General features: G+C 36.4%; 2 protein-coding genes across 4 annotated transcripts in view; one reads left to right on the top strand and one right to left on the bottom strand.

Moving 5' to 3' along the window:
- The window catches only part of LOC128739960 (tetratricopeptide repeat protein 37), a 186,822-nt gene that overhangs the window by 16,156 nt on the left and 147,033 nt on the right, over positions 1-23,633 (top strand). The window contains exon 9 of one of the 3 annotated variants that reach the window (XM_053835467.1): positions 1,740-3,664. The exons of 1 other annotated variant lie outside the window; for it this stretch is intronic. The gene's annotated coding sequence lies outside the window, so the exon portion shown is untranslated. Of the gene's footprint in view, positions 1-1,739; positions 3,665-23,633 lie in introns of those variants that run through there. One more of the 3 variants, XM_053835468.1, reaches the window with a different exon arrangement.
- On the bottom strand, positions 10,638-18,351 carry LOC128739961 (uncharacterized). Its single transcript, XM_053835470.1, has 4 exons — positions 18,250-18,351; positions 17,405-17,543; positions 13,661-14,280; positions 10,638-12,858 (listed from the first exon to the last, which is right to left on the bottom strand). The coding sequence occupies exons 2-4, from the start codon at positions 17,483-17,485 to the stop codon at positions 11,319-11,321; spliced, it is 2,241 nt and encodes a 746-aa protein (XP_053691445.1). The 5' UTR covers positions 17,486-17,543; positions 18,250-18,351; the 3' UTR covers positions 10,638-11,318.

Genomic DNA, 23,633 nt, shown 5'->3' with positions numbered 1-23,633 from the left:
TAGCGTATCGGCATAGATGCGTAAAATGCCATCTGTCTAAATTGTTTATCGGGGCATACACTCACCGCACCGTTTGGCAAACGGTATTCGTTGTCTCTTTTATTCTCTGGTGTTCTTATGGGAAACTGCGAGTTTGACGTCTCACTCGCTGTTCATAAGGATGGTGGGAGAACAAAAGAGGTAAACATATAGCAGTACAAACGATCCGATCAGAACAGTGTTGTCAAAGCAAATAACATTGAAACACATCGTTGCTTTATTAAATCACTGAGAAAATCTTCGAAAATTATTGAAAAAGCTGTCTTTTGTGTTGTTTTTAATAAAGAAAAATTAATCTGAACATACATTTCTCTTGAAAGTATTGAACCACGTTTTCACCATAGGAGGTTTCAGTTAATTTCAAACTTAAAATTCTTATTTCCAGAACCGAAACAGTGTCTTGGCAACACGATAGTTCATCAGTTGTGCTGCAGCTGCTGCTAGTGGTGAACAGGTTCCGTCAATTCAGAATTTGTTTTCAGTTTTGTTAGAAAATAATAAAACTTTTGGCTAGTGACAAAGCCTTAGATAATAGAAAAAAAGAGACTGAATAATATGGTATGTGACAATTGAGTGCTTGACTTTCAGAGTGGTTGTAATCAGTGCTGAAAATTTGATGAATTCGTTAGTAGCGAGGTGGCGATTGCTGAAGAGCAGCCGAAAAATGTACGTTTTTGGACAACAATTTTTAATTCATCATATTTCTTGTCGGAAACCCAGTAAATTGTGTTTGTGTGAATCAAATGTATGGTTAAGTGATTTGTGAAGATGATCCTATCAAAAGATTTTGAAAATATGAAAAAAAGTGCATTTTCGGATCATTTATGTTCAACTGATTAAAATAGGTAACACTGCTTAACTCGTTCCTTACCCTATTTGTAATTCTATTTTGCGCAGTTTTTATAACACGCAACTAAATACTCCTGAATATATGATTAAGATATAATCAAATATTGGAATTGTCTATCCTGCTTTATAATTCACAGTCATGAATTGTATATGAAGACACGCACGACTGCAAAACAACTTATTGTTCACTTCGATTTGACATACTCTAATCATTATACAATTCCAATGTGAAATTGACATGAAAACGATTTAATGTGAACTTTCTATTACGATTTTGTGTTATCTGGGAAGCCTCTTATATAAATAGATAAGCATCAGCATCCTTAAAATTGACAACGTGCAGTTTCGTCATATAACGAGACGGGCCTGGTTAGCCATCCCGTCAACGCTATAGAGTCAGAGATGGCCAGTCAAGGGTCTAAGATAAAATATGACAACATGGATATTAATGATTCTAGAATTGGTCCTGTAGGTAATTTTGTGGCATTTCGATTGGTAAACTCAGAACTGGCCTTAATATTTCCATAAAATAATGCTTATTCTTGATGCATGGTTCCAATGTGATGAATTTTTGAAAATTAAATAACTATGTCCAAGAAAATCGGAAAATTTCCATGGCGTCCTATACTGCCGTGAATCGCATAACAGTCCCATTTAAATAGGAAACTCCTTAGAAAATGGGACTGATATACTACGATTCACGGCAGTATAGGAAAACTTAGTTTCTTGAATTTTCATTGGAAAAATTCGCTTATCGCATAAAAATTATACATGACTATCTTACCCTGTTTGTTAAAAAGCAAAGCCATGGGTTTATACCGTCTTTAGACATTACCCTTCTTTATCGACAGACTTCGCAGCCGGCTGTTAGAGTACAGGAAAATTACGGGGCCAGTGCAACAATCCTACTGACACTAACTAGCAAGCACCGCCTAGCCGAGATTCGAACATACGACGACTGGCTTGTTAGACCAGCATCGTACCTCGAAGCTAGGCTGGGCAACCCTGTTTGTTGTGGACGGCTTTATCTCCAAATGGGCGATTTGCATATTTCACTGCTGACTGAAGTTTTTGGAGCGTCTTAGTAGAATACAGAACCTGGCATTCAATAAAAAGAAAACTAATACAATTCTGACTCATCGCTTGTTCAAACACCATTTAAGTGCTTTCTTTTTGCAGTTTGGATCGCCTTAAGCCATCTCGTAAACAGCAATTGCTCTTGCTGTTTGCGAGTTGGTCTAAGGCGATCCAGTGTCCAAGATATTTCTAAAACAGACACTGAGGAAGCCTGCAAGTCGTAGGCGAAATACGTATCTGGCAAGAATAAATAAACATAGTAGAAATGAATTGGATTAGTTTTCTTTTTATTTAATTCCAGATATTTTACTATTTATGTCTATAGATTAACTTTATGAACACTTAGCTTATTTATATACTATTAGATGAAGATAAGATCGAAAATGCAGTATGCGTTAATCCTACTAAAAATTTCAGCGTTAACTCGCTCTGTCTCATGGTAGCATAGGTGATCCATGATTTATTATACAAAAACCAGCAGATGAAATGTTTAAAACATTTGAATATAAATATTTCTAATTCAAAACATAGTGGAAACATTGTTCTAAAAGTATAGTATAGTAAAGTATAGTTCTGCTTAAAGAATTCCTCCATAATTACATTTGTAGATGACTAAAAACTGCAAACCAATTGTACAGCTTTGGGACAGAGAGTGTTAAGGGGAAACCGAAAGTGGCTCAAAGATGGCTGGGTAAATGGCTACCATTCGAAGCATGTATTGTTTTGCACCTTAAAAATGCATCTGTATTGGCACTGCCAATTTGGCAGAGTACGCTTTCGCCACGTAATCAGTGCTTCCAGCGCTGTTATAATTTCCTAAAACTTGTAATTCAAGTTATCGATCTGCTATGTATCAATAAACGCTCAGCAAAACATAATTGCTAATGGAAAATAAATTTAACTGATCATATCGATCATTACGTGTTCATAAAAGCGACCAATGTATAATTTGGAATTAGTTAATAGATATTTGGTTGCGCACATATTTCGTTGAACTAGCGATTTCCGAAAAAGCAGCAACACAGTATCAAACTTTCGTCACATCAATGAGCTTTTAAAGAGCTTTCAACTTTCGCCGCATCGATGAGCTTAGAGTGAGGTAAACAAACAAAACGCAAACGCAGGAATCAAAAACGCAATCCGATGCAAGCGGATTAATTAAACATCCTAGTGATCCTACGCATTATTCAGTTGCTGCTGTTAATTTTGATTGAATCGGAATGCCTTGATAAAGAAAACAAACCCTTTTTCGGGATGTTTGTAGTCAGTGCGGTTGGCTGCGGATCGGCTGTTTATGTTTGCAAGCTCCGCTATTTGACATATATTACCAATACTAATGCAATATTCAAATAAACGTTTAGGTTTTTAACGAACACATGAGCTGTAGAGTACAGTGTTTGTCGCACTAACACAATAACGTTAGCCACTTTCGGTTCCGCCTTAAATAAATTAAACCCTAAGTTCTGCGCACGTAAGGTAATAACATACTGAACAATTATAATAATGAAAAATGTGTTTATTTATTTGTTTCTTCGGTAGTTTATGCATTATCGCAGGACAAGATACTGTAAAACTAAGGTCGGCGGTTTTACCCCGGCGAGCGAGTTTGCCCCATCTATCCTTAATTATAATTTCGTTTATAAGTTTAAAATGAATTGTAAGTCTTATTGTGCTTCGAAGTGTTATCTGTTTTTTTTTTGGTAATATACGATCTTATACTGTCAAATCGCCCAAATTTGTTTTTTTAAATAAAGTTATATCATCCGGGCTGACAAATGAGTGAACATGTACAAATTTATCATCTCTGTCCGTTAACACCTATCCCTACCTTCACGTAGAGTCGACCGGGGGAACGCAGCTACGGCTGAATAAAGAATGCTGTATCTCGGAGGCTATTCCCAAGGTGGCAGCACTATCTGCGAGATGTAGGTTTTACAACCCCGGTAAGGTATACTTCTGCCTTACTTGACTCATCGGGACATACATGTATGTATGTACATGTATGCATATCGGGACAAGCAAAATTTTGATGAAATTCAAACGGCCATAACTTTTACAAAATTGAACATTTTTAGATGAAACGAATTGCATTCGACGGGAAAATTTTCCTAGTTTTCCAAAAATATTTCATAAAGATTTTCGAAAAATTTGCAAATATTTCGAAAAATTTGCAATAGTGAGCGTACACCGGAGATATTCCGGGTTGTCTGGGGTATGTCAAAAAGTGATTTTTTTAATCGCCTTTTTCTGTCATGGAAATTTATTAATTTTCATATTTTATCCCAAAACTAAATTTCATTTCCAGTCGATTGGTCGAAAAAAAAACGGAAATCCGACGAGAAACAACCGAGATACGGCCATTTTCGTAAAATCACCACTAGCTCTGAACAGAAAGTAGTGTATATTGTTACCATGTCAAAAAATAAAATTTTTAAAAAATGCGCTTTTTTAGATATTTAACTTTTTAGTTTTATTTTCTTTTTTTTAACAAAAAAATTTTTTTTACGGTGCACATATTTTTTAGAAAGGTTTATTATTTATTAATTTTATTATCTACAACTTTGCTGAAGACATTATTTCGATCAAATAAATCATTTTTCCAATATAAAATATTTAATGAATTAGCACCATTTTTGGTTAGGCCCTTTTGAAAAAGGAGTCGACATCTTAAAAAAATAACTGATATGATAAAAAGACACCATTGTTTAAGGAGAACAGCTATGCAAAATTTCAGCTAAATCAAAAATGCTAAATTAAAAAATATTATGTTATTTTTTCGTCACTAGTCGTGGAATCCCTCAAAACGGAGCGATTGTAACGAAAAATCTGTTTTTATTTATTCCTCTGATAGTTTATGTGTTATCGCAGTACAGAGTACTGTGAAATATTGCGTAGGCATTACGTAATATGACTATTATAAACATTTAACGCAAATTTAAACAAGGCGCTATAAAACCATGGTGGGCGGTTTTATCCCGGCGGGCGTTGTCACCCCGTCTACCCTCACTTATTTTGTATATCTAGTGACTAATTGCGATAACAGTATTCAACTAACAATAAAAAAATTATCATGAATGACGCTGCTTGTCTCCCAAGGACCCTCCTAATGTTGTTGATGCATTTTGTTTCTGTCCATGGATTCTTTGGCTGATTCAACGAATAGCGAAGGACTATCCTCAATATACCATCATTCCCACTTCTTAAAATATGGTTATAGTGCTTAAAATATCGCTTCCATACCATCCTCACAGAGGATCCTTGTGAGCAACGTGCTGCTCGAGCCAAAGATGCTGATCCTCACAGAGGGTTATCAACTTCCCTAAAATCTTATTCAGCTTCAGTGACAGTGTGTACCTAACATTGTCTGTATTGTCTGGTATCCATTCGCACCACGTGCCCCCCTCTTCTCTCTTGCAACAATACTGCTCCAGGGTTAGACAAAATCAAATTCAACTTGTTGAAGAAATTGCCTGGCCCTGCCAAAAGACGCTTGTTGAACCTGTTCAATAAATTTCTCGAGCTGAATATTGTTCCGCGGGACTGGAGGCAGGTGAAAGTCGTCGCCATTCACGATTCATGTATCTTTCATGTGAAAATTAATGGAGAAAATAATCCTTCTTTGCTTACATAAATGGGTCGAAGAGGATGGCTTACTTTCAGATACCCAATTTGGCTTCCGCAGGGGCAAAGGAACAAACGATTGCTTAGCGTTGCTGTCTACTGAGATTCAATTCGCCTACGCTCAGAAGGAGCATATGGTATCCGTATTTTTGGACGTTAAAGGGGCTTTTGATTCTGTCTCCGTAGAAGTTTTGACCGAGAAACTTCACTTGCAGGGACTTTCACCGGTTTTGAATAATAATTTTTTGCTCAATTTGTTGTCGAAAAAACGCATGAGTTTTACACATGATCTGACAACATCTCGAATAAGCTACATGGGTCTTTCCCAGGGCGAATGTCTAAGCCCTCTTCTGCATAAGTTTTATATTGACGACATTGATAGTTGTCTCGAAGAGCCATGCACGTTAAAGCAACTTGCAGATGATAGCGTAGCTTCCATTACAGGATCCACGGCTAACGATGTGCAAGGATCTTTGCAACATTCTTTGGGCAATTTATACAGTTGGGCGTTAAAGCTGAGTATTCTCCCCGGAAAAATCAGAGTTGGTCGTTTTTTCTAGGAAGCATGATCCAGCACAACTTCAGCTCCTACTTATGGGTAAAACCATCGCACAAGTACTGATTTACAAATATCTCGGTATCTGGTTCGGTTCCAAATGCACTTGGGCATGCCACTTTAGGTATCTGATTCAAAAATGCCAACAAAGGATAAATTTTCTTCGAACAATTACCAGAACTTGGTGGGGAGCTCACCCAGGAGACCTCTTACAGTATCGTTGCCTGCGTATTGCGTTAGGCTGAATGCAATCGACCCAAACTTTAATTTCAATTCAGATTTATGACTTTATATTTTGACTACATGGCTCAAGATACCAACCCTTCACAGTATGCTCTTATAAATGTCGCATCACTAGATACTTCTATGTCTGCTATATTCTTCGACACCACCATGAAAGAGGAAACTTTCGGTATCCAACTGCGATCGCAGGAGATTCTCAAAAATTTTTTCTACAAATTTAAAAAAAATCAGAGGGGTTGTGTATAAGACACGACCGCATATTCAACGTAGGACTACGCAAAGTTAATGTAAATGTGCGTTTAGAATGGGCAATTTTGGCTACGTTGGGAATGCGATATGTTGCTAGTTTTTGCTCAATGTTGCTTCTGTCGCCACCTGCACATTTGTGGTACGTCGCCATAGTTACTTGGAAACATCAGCAACTGTTAGGAACAATTGCATGCCACTAGTTGCCGATCTAGACACACCTTACTAAAACCACTTATGAGAAAATTGATTGCTAATGGAAATCATAATACTCTTTATTGACAGTTATGCTGGTTCTGAAAAGAACCAGTTTGAAAGTTTAAAATTGACTTAAACGATTGGATTGGCTACTTTGTGCTGTAGAGAAAAAGCATAGTGTTAGCATTACAAAAGCATTCCATTACATTACATATTGCAGAACTTCGCATTGTGTAAATTAAAAGCAATCTGGCACATGCTAAACCGTTATTTAGAGCAGCGTGGGGTCGAAATCAGACATCATGATAATGCTGATAATTTAAGTTTTCTGTTTGACACTGTGAATTAAAATAATGTATGGTATAATCATAAATGACATTCTTTTTCTTACATCTGATTTCCAGTGGCAACATTATCGAGTTGATGTCGCTTGTCTGAAAATTTCAACTGGATTGTTTAAAGGGTTCAAGGGAAGAAATCACATTGTCTCTGGTTAAGATAGTGGTGAATTAAAACTACAGAGTAACAATTATTAAAAAAATTGATTTGGATAATCAGAAACTTACTAGCCGCTAAAATCAGGTACATGGTGTCATCTCCGTACCGGTTGGTAAGGAAAAGCTCCTGGCACTAATGTCGATATGGAAATAACTTCATTACTGTCCATCCATGTTTCGCAGAGCGCAAGGATATCTGCTTGTCTGAGAACCGCATCGGTTGCAATATCTGCTGAATGTGCGTGCGTTTAGACTCTGTACATTCAGGCTCAGCAGTACAGCAAAATGACTTACGTTAGATATAAATTCTAGAAGTTCAGTACCTAAAGTAACCAATTTGTGGTTTTCCAGGCGCCTGAGTTCCGCCCGTAATTCCTGGATTCTCGGTGATGCCCTTTGCATGGTAAAACTTAAATATGCCTCTGTTATTCGTCAAGTACAATCCTTCAATCGATGTAACTCTTGACATTCCCACGTACACCAACTGCTGTTCCTGTCCCTTGCCATACTCGTACGCGATTTCAGAAAATGTGCCGCCTTGACTCTTGTGTACAGTAAGAGCATTCGCACCTACTAAAGGAAATTGTATACGTTTGCATTTAATGCTACTACTTAGCTTAATATTTGCAGATCGCTTTTCAATAGGTGTCCAATCGGGCTGAAGAACGTCATGCTTAGAGTACGCAGCGGGACTCGATTTGACCCGCAAGACCTTTCCAATGGAGTCGTTTTCAAATTTGAGCAATGATAATAAAGCACAGGTTGCGGGTATTTCACATATTAATATTTTGAACCTATATTATTTTTTATAATATTCTATCCGGCAAGTTGAAAGCATGGAATGGTATATCCATAAATAAGCCGAAAATGTTTGATGACTGATCCTGTACCCTACATTTTTACATCTTTTCGGCTTCTATAGGACTCACCTGTTACGTTAGGCGATACGCTGGCCTCTACGTGCGCCGGAGCGGTCACCTCACGCAACACTTCAACGTTGGAGGGACCAGCTATTTCGTGCGATGCACCATCTAACGATGTATTGCCCACTTCAGAATACATTGAATCACTACGATTTCCTTTTCTTCTCAAATGGTAGAATTTACAGTGCTCTGTCACCGTCAACGCTGGCCTCTTGCTGGTCCAGTTAATAATGCCTGCTCACGGACTCGCTTGCAGTATTTACGCATATATTTTGCTTGAAGCAATTGAGACATTGTAGAATCAGATGCACAAAATCATTCACTTCTCACTTAAATTGATTGTATATTAGTAATAACAATTTCATATGGTAACTATGGCAACAATTGAACGAATACTGTAGGGAATTTGGAAAAATTGTTCAACTTTACGTGGAAATTCCAGAAGTTACATACAAAATACAATCTTCTAATAAAAACTATACAAAAGGCTGATATTTTGTGATTCGAATGGTATGCAAACCATAAAAATATATTCAGAATTGGCTGAGCTATAAGCGTTCAAAATCTATCACTTTGTCGTGTCGCGGTCATTTTTGCTTCTCCAACGTGCCACCCTATTAAAGTAAGACATAATCCTACGTCAAAAAAACGTTAGCTGCGATAAGATGTTTTACACTGACGGATCCTACTTCGACGAGTCCTTTGGCTTCGGTGTCTTCAACGAAAATTTTACTGCCTCCTACAAACTCGATGCTCCTGCTTCCGTGTATGTTGCAGAATTTGCTGCAATTCAATACTCCCTTGGGGAACTGCATCGAACTGCGATCGATGAAGATGGTAAAGCACTCTCCGTATTTCCTGCGGTAAATATTGGAGCTGTTGAGTGCTTTAACTGATAAAAATTTTAAGGTTACCTTAGCCTGGGTCCCTTCTCATTGCTCCATACCGGGTAATGAGAAGGCTGATTCTTTAGCTAAGGTGGGTGCGATTGATGGCATTATTTACAATAGACCAATTGCTTATAACGAATTTTACAGTACATTGCGTCAGAGGTCGCTCATTAATTGGCAAACATCATGGAATATAGATGAGTTGGGACGATGGCTACATTCCGGCATTCCTAAGGTATCGACGGAAGCATGGTTTAAGGGATTGAATGTGGGTAGAGATTTCATTCGCGTGATGTCTAGACTTCTAGATGTCCAATCACTACACGTTAAACACTGAGGTGCTCTTTCGTATTGGGCTTGTAGAAAGTAACCACTGTGTTTGTGGCGATGACTTCCACGATATCAAGCATGAACCCGGGGAAGTCAACTTAACGTCCCCGTACGAGATATTCTGGGTAGCCGAAATATGTACCTCATATATCACTTTCTGAAAAATATCGACGCAAAGATTTAACACGCTTGCTCTAATTCGCAGATCGCCTGTCCCACCTTGATGAGCTTGTGTACTAACGATATGGTCCGTAAGCATAAAATACAAGGACGACTACCCAGCGCAGATACCGCATGATAGCGTTGCAGAAGACCATCGAAAATAGAAAAAGTTACACGAAAAATAGAGCAAGAGCCCCAATACCATCACTCCTAGTCCATCCAAACAATTCTGTTTATAAAGCCTACTAATCCCAGCAAATCGGGCGTAACGATCACACCTACTAACAAAATATTAGATAGTACAGTGGTATTTAAGAATACTGTAATAAGAAAAAGTGACACCTGGCTGCTAGGTGGTTGAACGGCGTTGGGTTGCCGACTGTGATGACGTGGGTAGTTGAAAAAATGAGTAACGTCCATTCTACCGAGTAGTCAGTTAGTAGTAGGATAGGATATGGGTAGACATGGAATCCTCCCTTTTCTTTTTCGTGTCTGATCTATGTCGTTGCTCCTCACGGCGACCCTAACGTTGTTATGAGGGAAACGAGGGACCAGTCATAGGAGAAAGTGCGCTGTAAAGGACGGTACGAATAAAACTGACACGTACAAAGAAGTGGATAAACAAGAGGAAGGAGAAGTTCTAAATAAGTACGTTCAATTGTATATACAATTGAGTAATACAAAGTTCTAATGTTTATATAATTATAACGGGCTTATATGGCGGCTCTGGGAAGAGTCAAGTTCTGCCATTTCCTCTTCCTCATCATTAATTCATCATCATCAAATCATTATGGAGCTATTGTTGTCCACACGGACACTTTCAACATTATCACAAACACCTTACTTCAGCCTTGGGCAGACTTGGTTCTAACTGTCCCACCTCGTGCTGCAAATGGAAATGGAAAGAAATCGGAATTTGGCAATGAAAAAATAAAATGCGGTTACCAAATAGAAATAAAACAAAATTTCATTTCTGTAAGTTTTTTATTTCAGGTATTTTGTACGTTTTACAGTGAGTAAGAATCACAATAGCTTCAGTAATAAAAAGCTTTAGCATTTTTTTGCCTCTAATATAGAAAATGCTTCAACTATCAAAATTGCTATACCTACGTGATATGCAGCGAGTGATAATATATACCTATGTAGATGAATTCAAGCTATTCCTCGTATGAGCTTCCTATAAACATTGTCGATATCTTCGTCAGAAAACATTCCTGATTAGTAAAACTCATAAGGCTCTCATGTTTCGATTGAGATTCTTAGTAATCGGAGTATTCGATTTCCAATTGTTTTCTACGACATTGTACATTTCAGTCTTAATCACAGATAGTGTGGTGCTTTAAAGCGAGAATATGAATATGTAATAATAATAATAATAATAGTAATAAGTTTCAAACTTTGCGACAATGGTTTATAGCTAAATTAGAGAAAGCGAAGCAATTCAAAAAAGCTAGCAACATTTTGATAAATTAACAGAACAAAGCGTCATGTTTCCGAAAGTCTAACGTTTTTCTTTTTATATTGACATATATTATTTACCAATTAAAATGGAAGTCAAGCTAAAGTTTTAACTTTTTATAATTCATTACCTATACTACTTTGAGCAATGTGACGTTTCTTATGAGATTTTCAGATCTAATTTAAATTTAGCTTGTAAGGTTGCAAGAAGTTAGCATTCGATTCCACTTTATGCATTTCCAGCATTATGACGTTGAAGGACGGTATTAATTTTCAAACGCAAGGGTGACAGATCAATTCGGCCGAAACGAGGTAATGAAGCGAATCGTCTGCTTGTATTAAATAGCATAGCTTCGGCAGCTTTTCGTCCGGTTACCTTTTCTTGGTATTTGCTTCCCGCAGGTGATACACTACGTGCAATAGTTGCATATTTTAGATAACATTTTGGTGTTACTTCTGGAGGATTGTTTTCGATGTTCTTAGCAAATGTTTCATGATTTACAATGAGAATCGGTTGTTTCGGTGTTTCTATTGTCTCAGACTGGCTACAACTTTGAACACTGTGTTTTGATTTACTGTTAGAGGTAGGTTTTTGTAATGGCATGTTAGGACGCGATGCCGATGGAGATTTGTTTTGTAGGATCAATTTACCTTGCATGCTTTTTGGCGATGACATGACAACATAATGATCCTCAGTGCGTTGATTACCGGAGCTCTCATCTTGTTTTTTGACACTCTCGCTGCGCACAGAACATATAGCATCTCGTTTGGGTGATCGAACATCGTTATTTGGATAGTATGACGGAATTTTGTCGTCAATTGTAGTCCGCGATTTGGTAGAACTACAAACACTGCTTCTGCTACTATATGTGCTACTAACACCGCTGCTGCTCGAGCTAGATAGTTCTGTATGCACTTTGTCAGTGATGTTATTATTCATGTTAACATAGAGAGATGTTTCATTATTTTCCCATTTAGCTAGTTTGTTTAGATTTGTACCTGACAGTTTTTGACGATCGAATCCTGTACCAGCTGCACCCATCTCACAGTACCCTACTGGAATCGGTGGAACATCTAGAGTTTGACGCAACTCTTTTTGCAAGTTACTAGTACAATCGAAACCAACTAAGTTGACAGAGGATGAGTTACATGAAATATTGAAGTTTGAAATTATTCTCTCAGACACATTCATTATTTTCGATTGACGATTATCTACAAGTTCCTCGCTAATTAATAAATTAGCTACTGAGTCTTCTACCGAAGAATTGTCAGTAATTGAAAAGTTGGAAAATTTGAAACAGTCCTCTTCGATATAGTTTCTTTCATCTCGAATTAAGGAATCTGATTTACAGGATCCCTCATTTGATAATGTATCCGTCGATTCTGTAGTATAACCTTTTTCGCCATATATTTTAAGAATGCTCAAATCAGGACTAGAAAAACTGTTTCTCTTATTCACCGCTAGGTTCTTTTTTACCATATTCTTGCGAAACATCATTTTCTGAGGGTTTTTCAGTTGTATATCACTAAGGGGTTCTTTTTCGTAGGTTGTTTTGATTTCACTGGCGTTCGGCATATTGGTAGATGCACTATTTGTTCGACGACGGCCAAACATCGAATCGAAAATTTGCCAGTGTTTTTTCTTTTTGTTAAAATCCACTTCCGGTGTGGTGAATGATCTTTGTAATATAAATTCGTTGGTAAATGATCTTGGTCGCGGTGGTAGGGGTGGTGCAATTTCATAAATCAGATCTTTCGCCTCGCAATTACTGCAGAAGAAAAATATACATAAGTTTTGTACTCACTTACTTATTATTTAGCTAAAATAGAAACGAATTCTTTGGTTTCGGGTTTAAAATTTTGGACCTAAGCCAAAAAGTTTTCCGAATAATGAATTTGATTTCCAACTACCGCTGGAGTATGATTTAAAGGAAACAAAAGGTCTCGGTACTGCAATCAGAATTTGATCTTCTGGTTTCTACAACAAATTGTTAGTGCTGATACAAGACAAGTGTGGAGGTTTGTGCAACGATTGACTCCAACGGCGCCCGATACTAACATAGGTTTTTGTCTTGATAGATCAGTACTATCCCCTGGACCTGCAACGGGAAGGTAATCTACAAGAACTACATTTACAAAAACAAAGACGACAGAATATAAAACATCTCTACTACAGATGAGTATGAAACCACGTCGGCAAGAAGATGGTGAAGAGCTTGTAATAAAATAAAATTATGCAAAGCTCACCTCTGAAATTTATGTAAAATGCTATGATATCAAATTATTCTTCGATCGATCGAACGATAAGATAGAAAAATGGTTAGTGAATATACGGGACACCGAGCAAATCACGAAAAACGAACATGAACAAGTGTATTATAGCCTGCTTGGAATAAAGATAAGATTATGTAATAGACAAAATTTTTGGAAATTTGCTTAACAGTAGAATTTTGAAAATAAAAAAGGAAAACCAAGAAGGTTAAAAAAGAGAATGGACCCGCCTACTTAACTTAACAATGCAGTCACGGCATGGTTTTTAGCTTTTCCACTCAGAAAGTTGGATGCACTTACTTTTTGGCTTGTTCTTCAGTATCCGGTAGCTTCATTTCTTCGTAAATACCAGAAGCAATTGACATCCGAGGACAAGCATTTGTAGCAAAGGAGTTTCTGAGGTCTGATATTTCTTCATAAATTCCAGAAAAACCTGAGATTCGCCGTGAGTTACCAGTCTGATCGGGTACATTTGGTAATGGACCGAGAATTTCCCGGACATCTACCATGTTTTGGGTTATATCAAGATTCTGATAGATGCCTAGATCATTGTCGGAAGGGTCTGGATATATCTCTCGTTCACATATAGGCGTTCTACTAGCTCGTCGCAACTGCAAAATTTCTTGGCGGTATAGCTCTAAATTACGAATTGATTTCTTCATCCAGCGTAAATGGCGCTCACAAAGCAACTGCGAAGGAAGTGCGAAGTAGGCACAGCACCTTTTGCGATTGTTTTTCCAAAACAATCCATATGTGTGTGGACGCGTGCGAGATGTAGCCATCTGAACTGTCAAACCTGGAATGTTGATACGCACTATCAGATCAGTGCTTTCGTCGGTATGTGATTTGAAGAAACATATTTTCATGTAGCACGGAAAACACTTAACAGCTTCCACACGAACGTAATAGTGTGCCCATGACTGAAAAGAAAAACATGAATTAATAAAATTTAGATCAATATATGTACCTTATTCATATTTTATTCACATGACTGTATTTTGCTTAAATCTTGAACAATCATTGGGATACGCCAGCGGCGGTGGCTGCTAGTGCACTGAATAATGATTGCTATTTATTGAACGCCTTTTATATACTTGTAGTAAATAGATTTCTTCCACGTTCAGAACAATAGCTCCTGCGTTGCACGTTCGGTCGAACGGAAAATAGTCTTTTGCGACTTGATTCGGCTGGACAATAGAAGCTGACTGCGAGGGAATATTACAATCAAGGGCATGGTGTATTGCTATCTCTTTCTCATGTAGGAGTGAAGAGAGCAACTTTCAAATGGTCCTCGGTAAAGTGGAATTCCCAGCAAATATTTTGGTTCCTGTCAAAATTACCAGTTTGGTACCTATGCGTGGGACATCGAAAATGTATGAATTTGACAGCCACTTCACCCCGTAGATTACAATGCAGCTTTCTACCGCAACAGGTATATAATATCAGCAGTAGAGAAAAGAGATTCATTGCGGCACTTTTCCTTGGAGCGGAATAAGGAGCAATACCACCAATTCTTTTAAAGAGGTATATGAAGAATTAAGATTTTTTTCCGATTGCCAATTCATGATGTTAGTGATTGCAGTCCATCGCTAAACCAATAGTGCGGACAATAAATATTTTGACGATATTTAAGACGCTTTGACATAATTTTGTGATTGCTTTGGGTTTTTATCGCTTAATACTAATGTATTGATATTTCCTTGATATTTCCTCCAAAACTTCTATCCAATGTACATGCCGAAAATTGTGCCTTATTAAATATTAACATTTCGTTTTTCTGTACATTCAAGCCTTCCGTAAACAACGTACATTTTGCAAGTTTTTGCTGGTATTTCCATTTCATCATTTTTATTTGACGATTTATTGTTAAATAAATAGGACTTCACGATTTGATGTTTGAGAAGTACAGTTCGGACTCGATTATCCGGGGATTCGATTAACCGGGGATTCGATTATCCTGGTTTTTAGACTCGATTATCCGGGTGAATTTTTTTTCATTTTTTTAAATAATTTATTTTAAATACCAATGTTATAGTTTTCATGCTATATATAACGATTCTAGCATGACAAATACTGATTCACCTCCCTAAAGGTATAAAATTCCTTTCCTATATAGTTTTATTAGCGAGTAATGCAGATAATGGTACCAATTTATAAATTGTTGTGTGGTATGATTTATAATTCATCATCATCATCATAATCATCACCATCATCATCATCAAAATAATGATCATTCTCAAATTCATCATTATCATGATCATCATCACTATCATCATCATCATCATCATCAAAATAATCATCAACAAAATCATCATCATCAACAAAACCATCACCATCATTAAAATCATCATCATCAAAATCATCATTATCAAAATCATCATCATCACCATCATCACGATCAGCCATCATCATTATCATCAATCACATGATGAATCGAAGAAAGAAATTTTCTAACTTTAGGGTAAATTATTCAGTTTATAGTTTAGTAACATTTATAATACCTAAAAGTAAAAAAACATGGCATACAAAAAAAATTTGTACCAATAATAAAATTCATCAGTGAAAAAAGTCGTAAGAAGGGAATTTTCTAACTTTAGGGGAGATTAATCAATACTAGAAATAGATTTATGACACCTACAAGTCAAAAAACATGATACTCAAAAAAAATTTAGTACCAAAAATATGATTCGATTATCCGGGCTGAAAATAAAAATGAACACCCGGATAATCGAGTCCGGGCTGTATAGTAAAAATAAAAGCTCAAACAGAATGCTGCGTCAGCGCCAATTTGACAGTAAATCCATAGGAAAACTGTTAGAATAACGCTGACAGACTCGTTGACACAGCATTCTGTTTGACCCTCAGAGATAAATTATATAGGGGTATGTACACTGCAGCCTGCTGGTGCCTGATTTCAAAACTGCGATTTTGGGCAGACGGCTGAGCCACACGGCCAGGTAAGCCTAATATGTTATGCTAATGATTTGTTTTGTTTTAGCTTGTGAACCAGCTCCTACTGTACAGTTAAAACGTTGGCCGTGACAAGTTTAAATAATGCACATGTATACCTACATATCAGAAGGAAATTTTAATTATTGGATATTAGATGCACTGATGGAAACTCAAATGACGCAATCATATTAAATTCGACGGATTGCTGGACAATCTATGTTTGCCTTATACATGCTTCATTTCATTTTATTTTTACGCTTAGATATTGCCCGTTTCTTTGGTAACAAAACGCGCTGCTCACCTTTTTGATGGCTTGAAATCGTCGCAGGGAGAATCTGCTTGGCTGTATGTAAATTATAAGTATATATTATGCTTTTTTAGCACGTAAGCTATTGATTTACTTGGCAAAATAAACGATATTTGCCGCCGCAACGATTCTGGCGACGGTTATAATTCATCGCGTACGAAAGGGTGGGAAATTGATAATATTCATTTTATATTCATATCGTATATTACTGGGTACATGAACACATCATTGAACACCTATGAATAGTATGACCATCGGCAGTGTGTGCCGTAAAATTTCTAAATAAAAATGTAGCACACAGAATGTCGTATCTAACTTTTCTAACGTTACTCGACCGTACGGAATATTTGGCGCACACGCTAAAGAATTATACACTGAAGTCGCTTTTTACGCGACTATTTTTACGCGGTTTTCGGAATTTACGCGGATGTGCTCAAAACGTCTATTTTTTCCCGTAGTGTTGAAATCCACAGTTTTTTTTACGCGAAATTTTGGTTTTTTTACGCGGTTTTCGGAATTTACGCGATTTTTTTTAGGCGGTTTTGATTTACGCGGGACGTATCCTGCGCGTAAAAAGCGACTTGAGTGTATATGTACTTGGTTGTCAGATATGTCGGACTTCATTAGCGCCTCAACAATGCTAACTGCTAACATTTAAAAGCGTCCTTTTTGTCTTATGTTCAAGTTTATAACAAGCACGTTTCACAATTCATATATTCTATGAAAGATATTGAACTGCTCATATTCTATCTTACCAATGCTATTCACTACATATACCTACTTACCTTGAGATGAGAGAACTCCAGTTTTCTTTCTTTGATGTCTAGTTTTACATCCATAAACATGCTTATGATGTTATCCTCCATCGTATTCCAGTCCGTATTTACAATATATTATTGCTAGTTTTTTGTTTATCAAACAAGCCTAAAATTAAAATAGATGGTTTCAAAGAAATAACTGTTTAAGAACTTTGCTCCAATGCGCCGTAGTAAAGAATCAAGAATTTTTATAACATCCCCATATATAATCAATAATTGATTTAAAAATAAAGTTGATTCTCGAAATATTAACTGTACCTACAAGTAGAGATGTCCGTTAATCGTTCGATTAATTCAACTAATCGAATAACACAAGGAATATTCGAATAATTTTAAATCGAATAATGCCAGCACGAGTAGTTGAATTAATGGAATAGTTCAATCAGTACGAATAATCCCCGAATAATGCTCGGTAATCGTTCGATTAATCGAATTATTTAAAGAAATATTCGAATATTTTTAATCGAACACCACTAGCACGAATAGTTGAATTAATCGATTTTAGTGCAGACAACGCTCACCGATTAATCGGCAATCAAATAATTGAAAATTTCGGACATCACTATCTACAAGGAGCACAACAAACCGCACTCAAAAGAACATGTATCGAACTAGGTATATTGTAATAATTGCAGTTGGAGTATTTTATTATTAATGATTGATCACGCATAATTATGTAATATTAAGGTTCATTATAATCATTATTGTTAGAGGAACAGACGAGGAAAAATATAATTGATTTTTACATTATGAGAGCTATTGTATACAATCATTATGTTGATATTAAATATAAACAAGGTTTCGGAAATTACCTGAACAAAATGTTTTATACTTTATAGCCAATGCACAACAGCCAATGCATTCCAACTATTTAGGTACGTCCTAATTTACGCTTTCAACTAATTTTTAAGAGAAAAATTTTAACCACACACTTTTATAACAAACAGAAAAAAAGAAATCAGACAAATCAGTAGCAGACAGGGCTACCAGATTTGCTGATTTTTGGACTTGCCTTGCAGATTACAATAAAGTTGCAGGTATTTGCAGTTTTTATAGCTTTTGTGCAGTTTTCTGTTGTCTGTTCGAAGCGATTTACATTTTCATATTGCGATTATTATCTAAAATTTTTCTTTCGTAGGTTAAGTTGTGCGCCTAACAGTTGCGCGCAGCTCTGTTCTGGTTGCTCGCAGTCAAAGTATCTCATTTACACTCACACGAAATCTCGTAAGAAACTGTCAACGCAAGGGTGATGAGAAAAGCAACAATATTTCTCTCTCGCTCATCAGCTGAATGCTAGGGTAGCTTGCTTCGTGTTTGTCCGTTCAAACATAGACCAGTTTTTTACAAACGCAATCAGCATTTAAATTTTATCATTGTCGGTTAACGTAAGACATTGTAACTGTGTTGTTTGTAAGTCTGTACGTAATAGAACAAAACAAATGTTATCTAAGCAAAGAATAAGAGCATAAACATAGAAAACTTACACGTGCTTACACTGTCAATAATACATGATTTACCTCTGCGCACAACTATATAAAGTTGAAAAACGAAATATTTTCTCGGGAAGCACAATATAAACTTCCTGAAAATGCGTGCAGCTTTCACTAGATTATAATGTTCAAAATTCGGATTCCGAGCAGTTTTTTCCGGTTTTCGAGCAGTAGTAGATATTTTTTTAGAGTGACTATATATAGAGTAGAGTGACAATATACAGAGAACAGAGTGGCGACAATGTCAAAATTGGAATGATAATTATCTGTCAGTGTCATTCCAATCGAGCAGACGACGACGACCAATCCCAAAGTAAATTGATATATACCAGGTATGTGACCATCGAGGGTTGCATTAGTGTGTGTAGAAAGAAGAAGAAATAGTTCTGAAATATGGTGCAACTTGCATGAAAATTAAAACTAAATTAATTGTAATTAATGAATGCAGCTATATTATTCCAGAGAAATATTTGAACATTTACCATGAAACGTAAGGAATATATTTTAAAGCCATTTGCACTTGTAGCCTTCTTTAATTATGCGTAAAAAATTTGAGAACATGGGTTTTTGCACTATTTCGATGTGCAATTGAAAAATTAATTAATGTTTCTAATACTTCACGATCAATACGGTATACGGCTGCTTAAATTAAAACACGTTCCGTCCAACATTTTGCTTGCATGATGCTCTTGAATATCTGCCTTTGATGTCTTTTATTGAAAAATAGTTTTATTCGAATAGATGCTTGTGCTACTGCTTGAAAATCCTTAAGTTGAAGTCACTGTTCCAAGATGATACCTTTTTATCATAAAGTTGCACACTCGCGTTGTTTGATATATATGCTCTTGTCTCAACACTACGTAGAAAACCATAAAAAGTAATCTTAGATTGCTACAAAACAGTCTTAGATGATAATTAACACTTTAAAAGCTTACCAGAAATCAGGCGAAAAATATCGCAGGCGGATAACATTGTTGCTCATGCTGCTTATTGAACAATCATGTCTGAGCATTTTAAAGAATTTCTGTTTTGTTTTACTACTTGTAGGAAAGCGATATAAGGATATTTCTTTGAGACATCGTGATACCGTTTTGACGAAAAAATTTCCGCTTGCAATTTGGAATGTTGCACTTCATTGTATTCATGAAAATACATACTAGAAATAATGTTCTAAACATAAAAATAAAAGCTGTGTGAAAAAGACAAATCTTGCGTATCCAACGATTTTTGAAAAAAATTAACTAATTTTCCATACAAAATGCTCGAAATCTCAGAAGTAGTGTAGATGTGTTAGTGCAAAGTGTATATGACAGCTCGCATTGTCATATACCTGGTATATATCAATTTACTTTGGACCAATCCAACGCGTTTGCAGGAGAGAACGAAAATACCGAAAATACGCATTGCATACTTTTGGGATGACATGTCGCCACTCTGTATATTGCTCATTGCATTGAAAGTTGGATTTTGAACGCATTTGTTCAGTCACACATTTTGTAGGTGAGAAAAGTTGCCAAAATTTCGTGGGAAAAAACCATGAATCTTGGTTGAATCCTATTTGAATTCTAAAGCTTACGTAGAGTTGTTATCGACGCTAAGAATAATATAAAAATAATTTCTAAATACATAACTTTACGCATAATTCATAACTTGAACAAATATGCAGCATATATGAAATAAATGAAAAATTAAATACTATTTGCTTTTCCTAGAGTGACTATATACAGAGTGGCGACAAGTCATCCCAAATGTATGCAATGCGGCTTTTCCAAGGGTTTTCTTTCTCTTTCCTGCATACGCGTTGGATAGGTCGTCTGTTCGATTGGAATGACACTGACAGATAATTATCATTCCAATTTTGACATTGTCGCCACTCTGTATATAGTCACTCTAGCTTTTCCTACAACTGGTACTTGCGCCACTGCTAAATCAAATGTCAGCTCAGATGGGAGAGTTGTAATGATGGGAAATGCCGTTCAAAATCTATAACGATTATTGATAAAGTTTTCTTATCGTTAATAATTAATAACGATAACATGACGATGACAGTATAAGCAAAAATACGTAAGAAATAGAACAAAAATGTTAAAATAATAACAAGCCAAGAAGAAGATTTCACTTTAAACCCTCCAATTTTCGATATTCTTCCGTTACGATAAAGTTTGATGGTATTATCGATATAAGATTACTAGCGATATTATCAGTAGCACACTTTTCATCACAGTTTTGATGGTTGCACTTTATAACTGTGCAGTCCAATTGAGTGCGAAGAGCGCAATACAGTCACTCTAATTTTTTTTGTATACGCTTAAAAAATTTAACCCGCGAATGAATAAGAATAACTCAGAAATGAGTGACTTTCAACTCAAAAATGAGTAAAAACCGACTCACTTTGACAAAAAGTGGAACAGCCCAAAAATATGACTAATGGCAATTTCTCAATTCTGAGTAGTTTAGTCGACCTCATAACTGAGTTAAATTTACTCGTAATTTGTGTAATTACTACTCAGTTTTGGGTGAAATAACACTCATTTTTGAGTAAATATTGCTCATTGATGAGCTTCTACGGTGGAACTCATAAAAGGTGTAAGAGTTACTCAAAATAGTGTGTAAAATATGCGCATGTTTTGGGCTGTTCCACTTTTTGTGAAAGTGGGTCAAATTTTTTAAGCGTGTAGCAGAGCAGAGATGCCATATTTTTTCAAAATAATTCTTGTAACTGCTCGAAAATCGGCGTTTGACTCAGGGGCAAGAGGTTTCCAGTAAGGCGTATAAGTGCGTAGTAATCACAGATTACTTTTGTAATCATTTACGAATTAATTAGGTAATCAATGGTAATCAGTATATAGTAATCAATGATAATCTTTAGTAATCATTGGTAATCATGATTAATTTATAGTAATCACAAGAGATTGATTACTGGTAATCAGAAGTAATCAGTAAAGTAAGGCCATTACAAATATTTAAAAAAGTTTCTGTCCCTCCGGTGTTAGGCCACTGAAGGGGGGGGCGAAAAAAAAACAAAGAGATTTTCTTAATCGAGCTAAAAAAAGTGGGGTTTTAGCATTTTTATTTAAGGTTTAAACGTTAAACCCAAATCTGTTCGTGTTTTATACGTTATTATTTTTCATGCAAGAATCAACGAACAAAAAGACAAAAACGAAAGAAAATTTTTTTGGCCGAGTTTCGGAAATTTCTCTGTTCGAACTTCCATTTCCATTTCGTGCTAGAAGCGTTAACTCAACTCGTACACTCATTTTTCGTGTTTTTCAGGCTGTAGAGCCCACAGACAATTGATTTTATAAAAAAAAATAACTTATATCCTATACAATTTATTTTTTTGCCCCCCGATTTTTCAAGCCAATTTCCAAGGGGGGTGACAAAAACTTTGAAAATGATTTGCAATGGCCTAATCAAAAGTAACTTGTCTCGAAGGTGCGTAGTAATCATTGTTGTTGGAAACCCCTTGCTCAGGGGCCTGGTGCTACGGGGTGAAGTGGCTGTCAAATTCATACATTTTCGATGTCCCACGCATAGGTACCAAACTGGTAATTTTGACAGGAACCAAAATATTTGCTGGGAATTCCACTTTACCGAGGACCATTTGAAAGTTGCTCTCTTCACTCCTACATGAGAAAGAGATAGCAATACACCATACCCTTGGCCTGGTGGTGCCGGTCAAATATTACATAGCGCATCAAGGGGTACATATACCCCATTCACGTTGACGGCATTAAACGATCTCTTGCACACTTATAGAAATGCGCGTTTGTACGTGTGGGTGAAAATCTGCCAAAATGTTTCGATCTCTTGCGTTCTTTAAGTAATTCCTATTCCGCTTCACCCCTACAGTAAACTTTTGGAGGTGGCAGCAGCTTACGTTCGTCAACGCGAATATGTTGAATTTCTGTTACAATCATGGAGGATAATCTCACAAGGTTGTTTTAAACATTATTGCCAATTGCAAGAAAAATCGTCCAATCAATAGGTGCACAATCGCTCATAAAAATGCTATTTTAGCTTAAACCGTAATGAATGTAACGAAAAAGTGCGCCGAAGATATTGTAACGATTTGATGTAAAATTGCACTTTTATGCGCAATGTCGCACCACAGAGAACAGATTAACATGCTCGAAGGAAGTAATCGATTTTTTGTGTGTAAAATCTGTTGATGGCGCCCTCCAGAAATAGTTTGCCAAACGCATCAAAAAATATCCATGTACCTTTATCAACATAGCTTGAATTCGTTAATTGGGCCAAGACTGCACTCTAACTGATTCGCTAATTGGGCCGACTGACAGTTGTTAGAAATTTCTAAACTCGAAAATTCCATACAATTTTGACATTCAAGTTGTCACATAGCCCAATTAGCGAACACCCAATTAACGAACCACCGATTAACCTTCCGTTACTCGCGCTGTTGTATTTTATACAACACTTGTAGATTTTTGGATGACATTTTGTTTTTAAGTAACAGATCGATGTTAAACCAAGATGTATTCTTCAATAAACTTAGGCCATTACAAATATTTTATACAGTTTTTGTCCTTCCGGTGTTCGGCCACTGAAGGGGGAGGGGGGCGAAAAACAAACAAAGTGAATTTTCTAAGCGAGCAAAAAAAATTGGGTTTAAGCATTTTTATTTAAAGTTTAAACGTGAAAACCGGATCTATTCTTGCTTATAATATATTCGTTATTATTTTCTG

The sequence above is a fragment of the Sabethes cyaneus genome, chromosome 3 (assembly GCF_943734655.1).
Source record: "Sabethes cyaneus chromosome 3, idSabCyanKW18_F2, whole genome shotgun sequence".
Taxonomy (NCBI): Eukaryota; Metazoa; Arthropoda; class Insecta; order Diptera; family Culicidae; genus Sabethes; species Sabethes cyaneus.
The sequence above is the reverse complement of the archived record's forward strand: the minus strand, read 5'-3'. Positions and strand labels throughout refer to the sequence as shown.

What these genes read in the sequence shown, in the direction of transcription:
- LOC128739961 (XM_053835470.1), bottom strand. Translation starts at nt 17,485, where the DNA reads ATGGAGGATAACATCATAAGCATGTTTATGGATGTAAAACTAGACATC. An exon ending in TGGAGTTCTCTCATCTCAAG is followed by an intron (nt 14,281 to 17,404) that starts GTAAGTAGGTAT and finishes TTTTCTTTTCAG; the next exon opens with TCATGGGCACACTATTACGT. An exon ending in ACTGAAGAACAAGCCAAAAA is followed by an intron (nt 12,859 to 13,660) that starts GTAAGTGCATCC and finishes TTTCTTCTGCAG; the next exon opens with TAATTGCGAGGCGAAAGATC.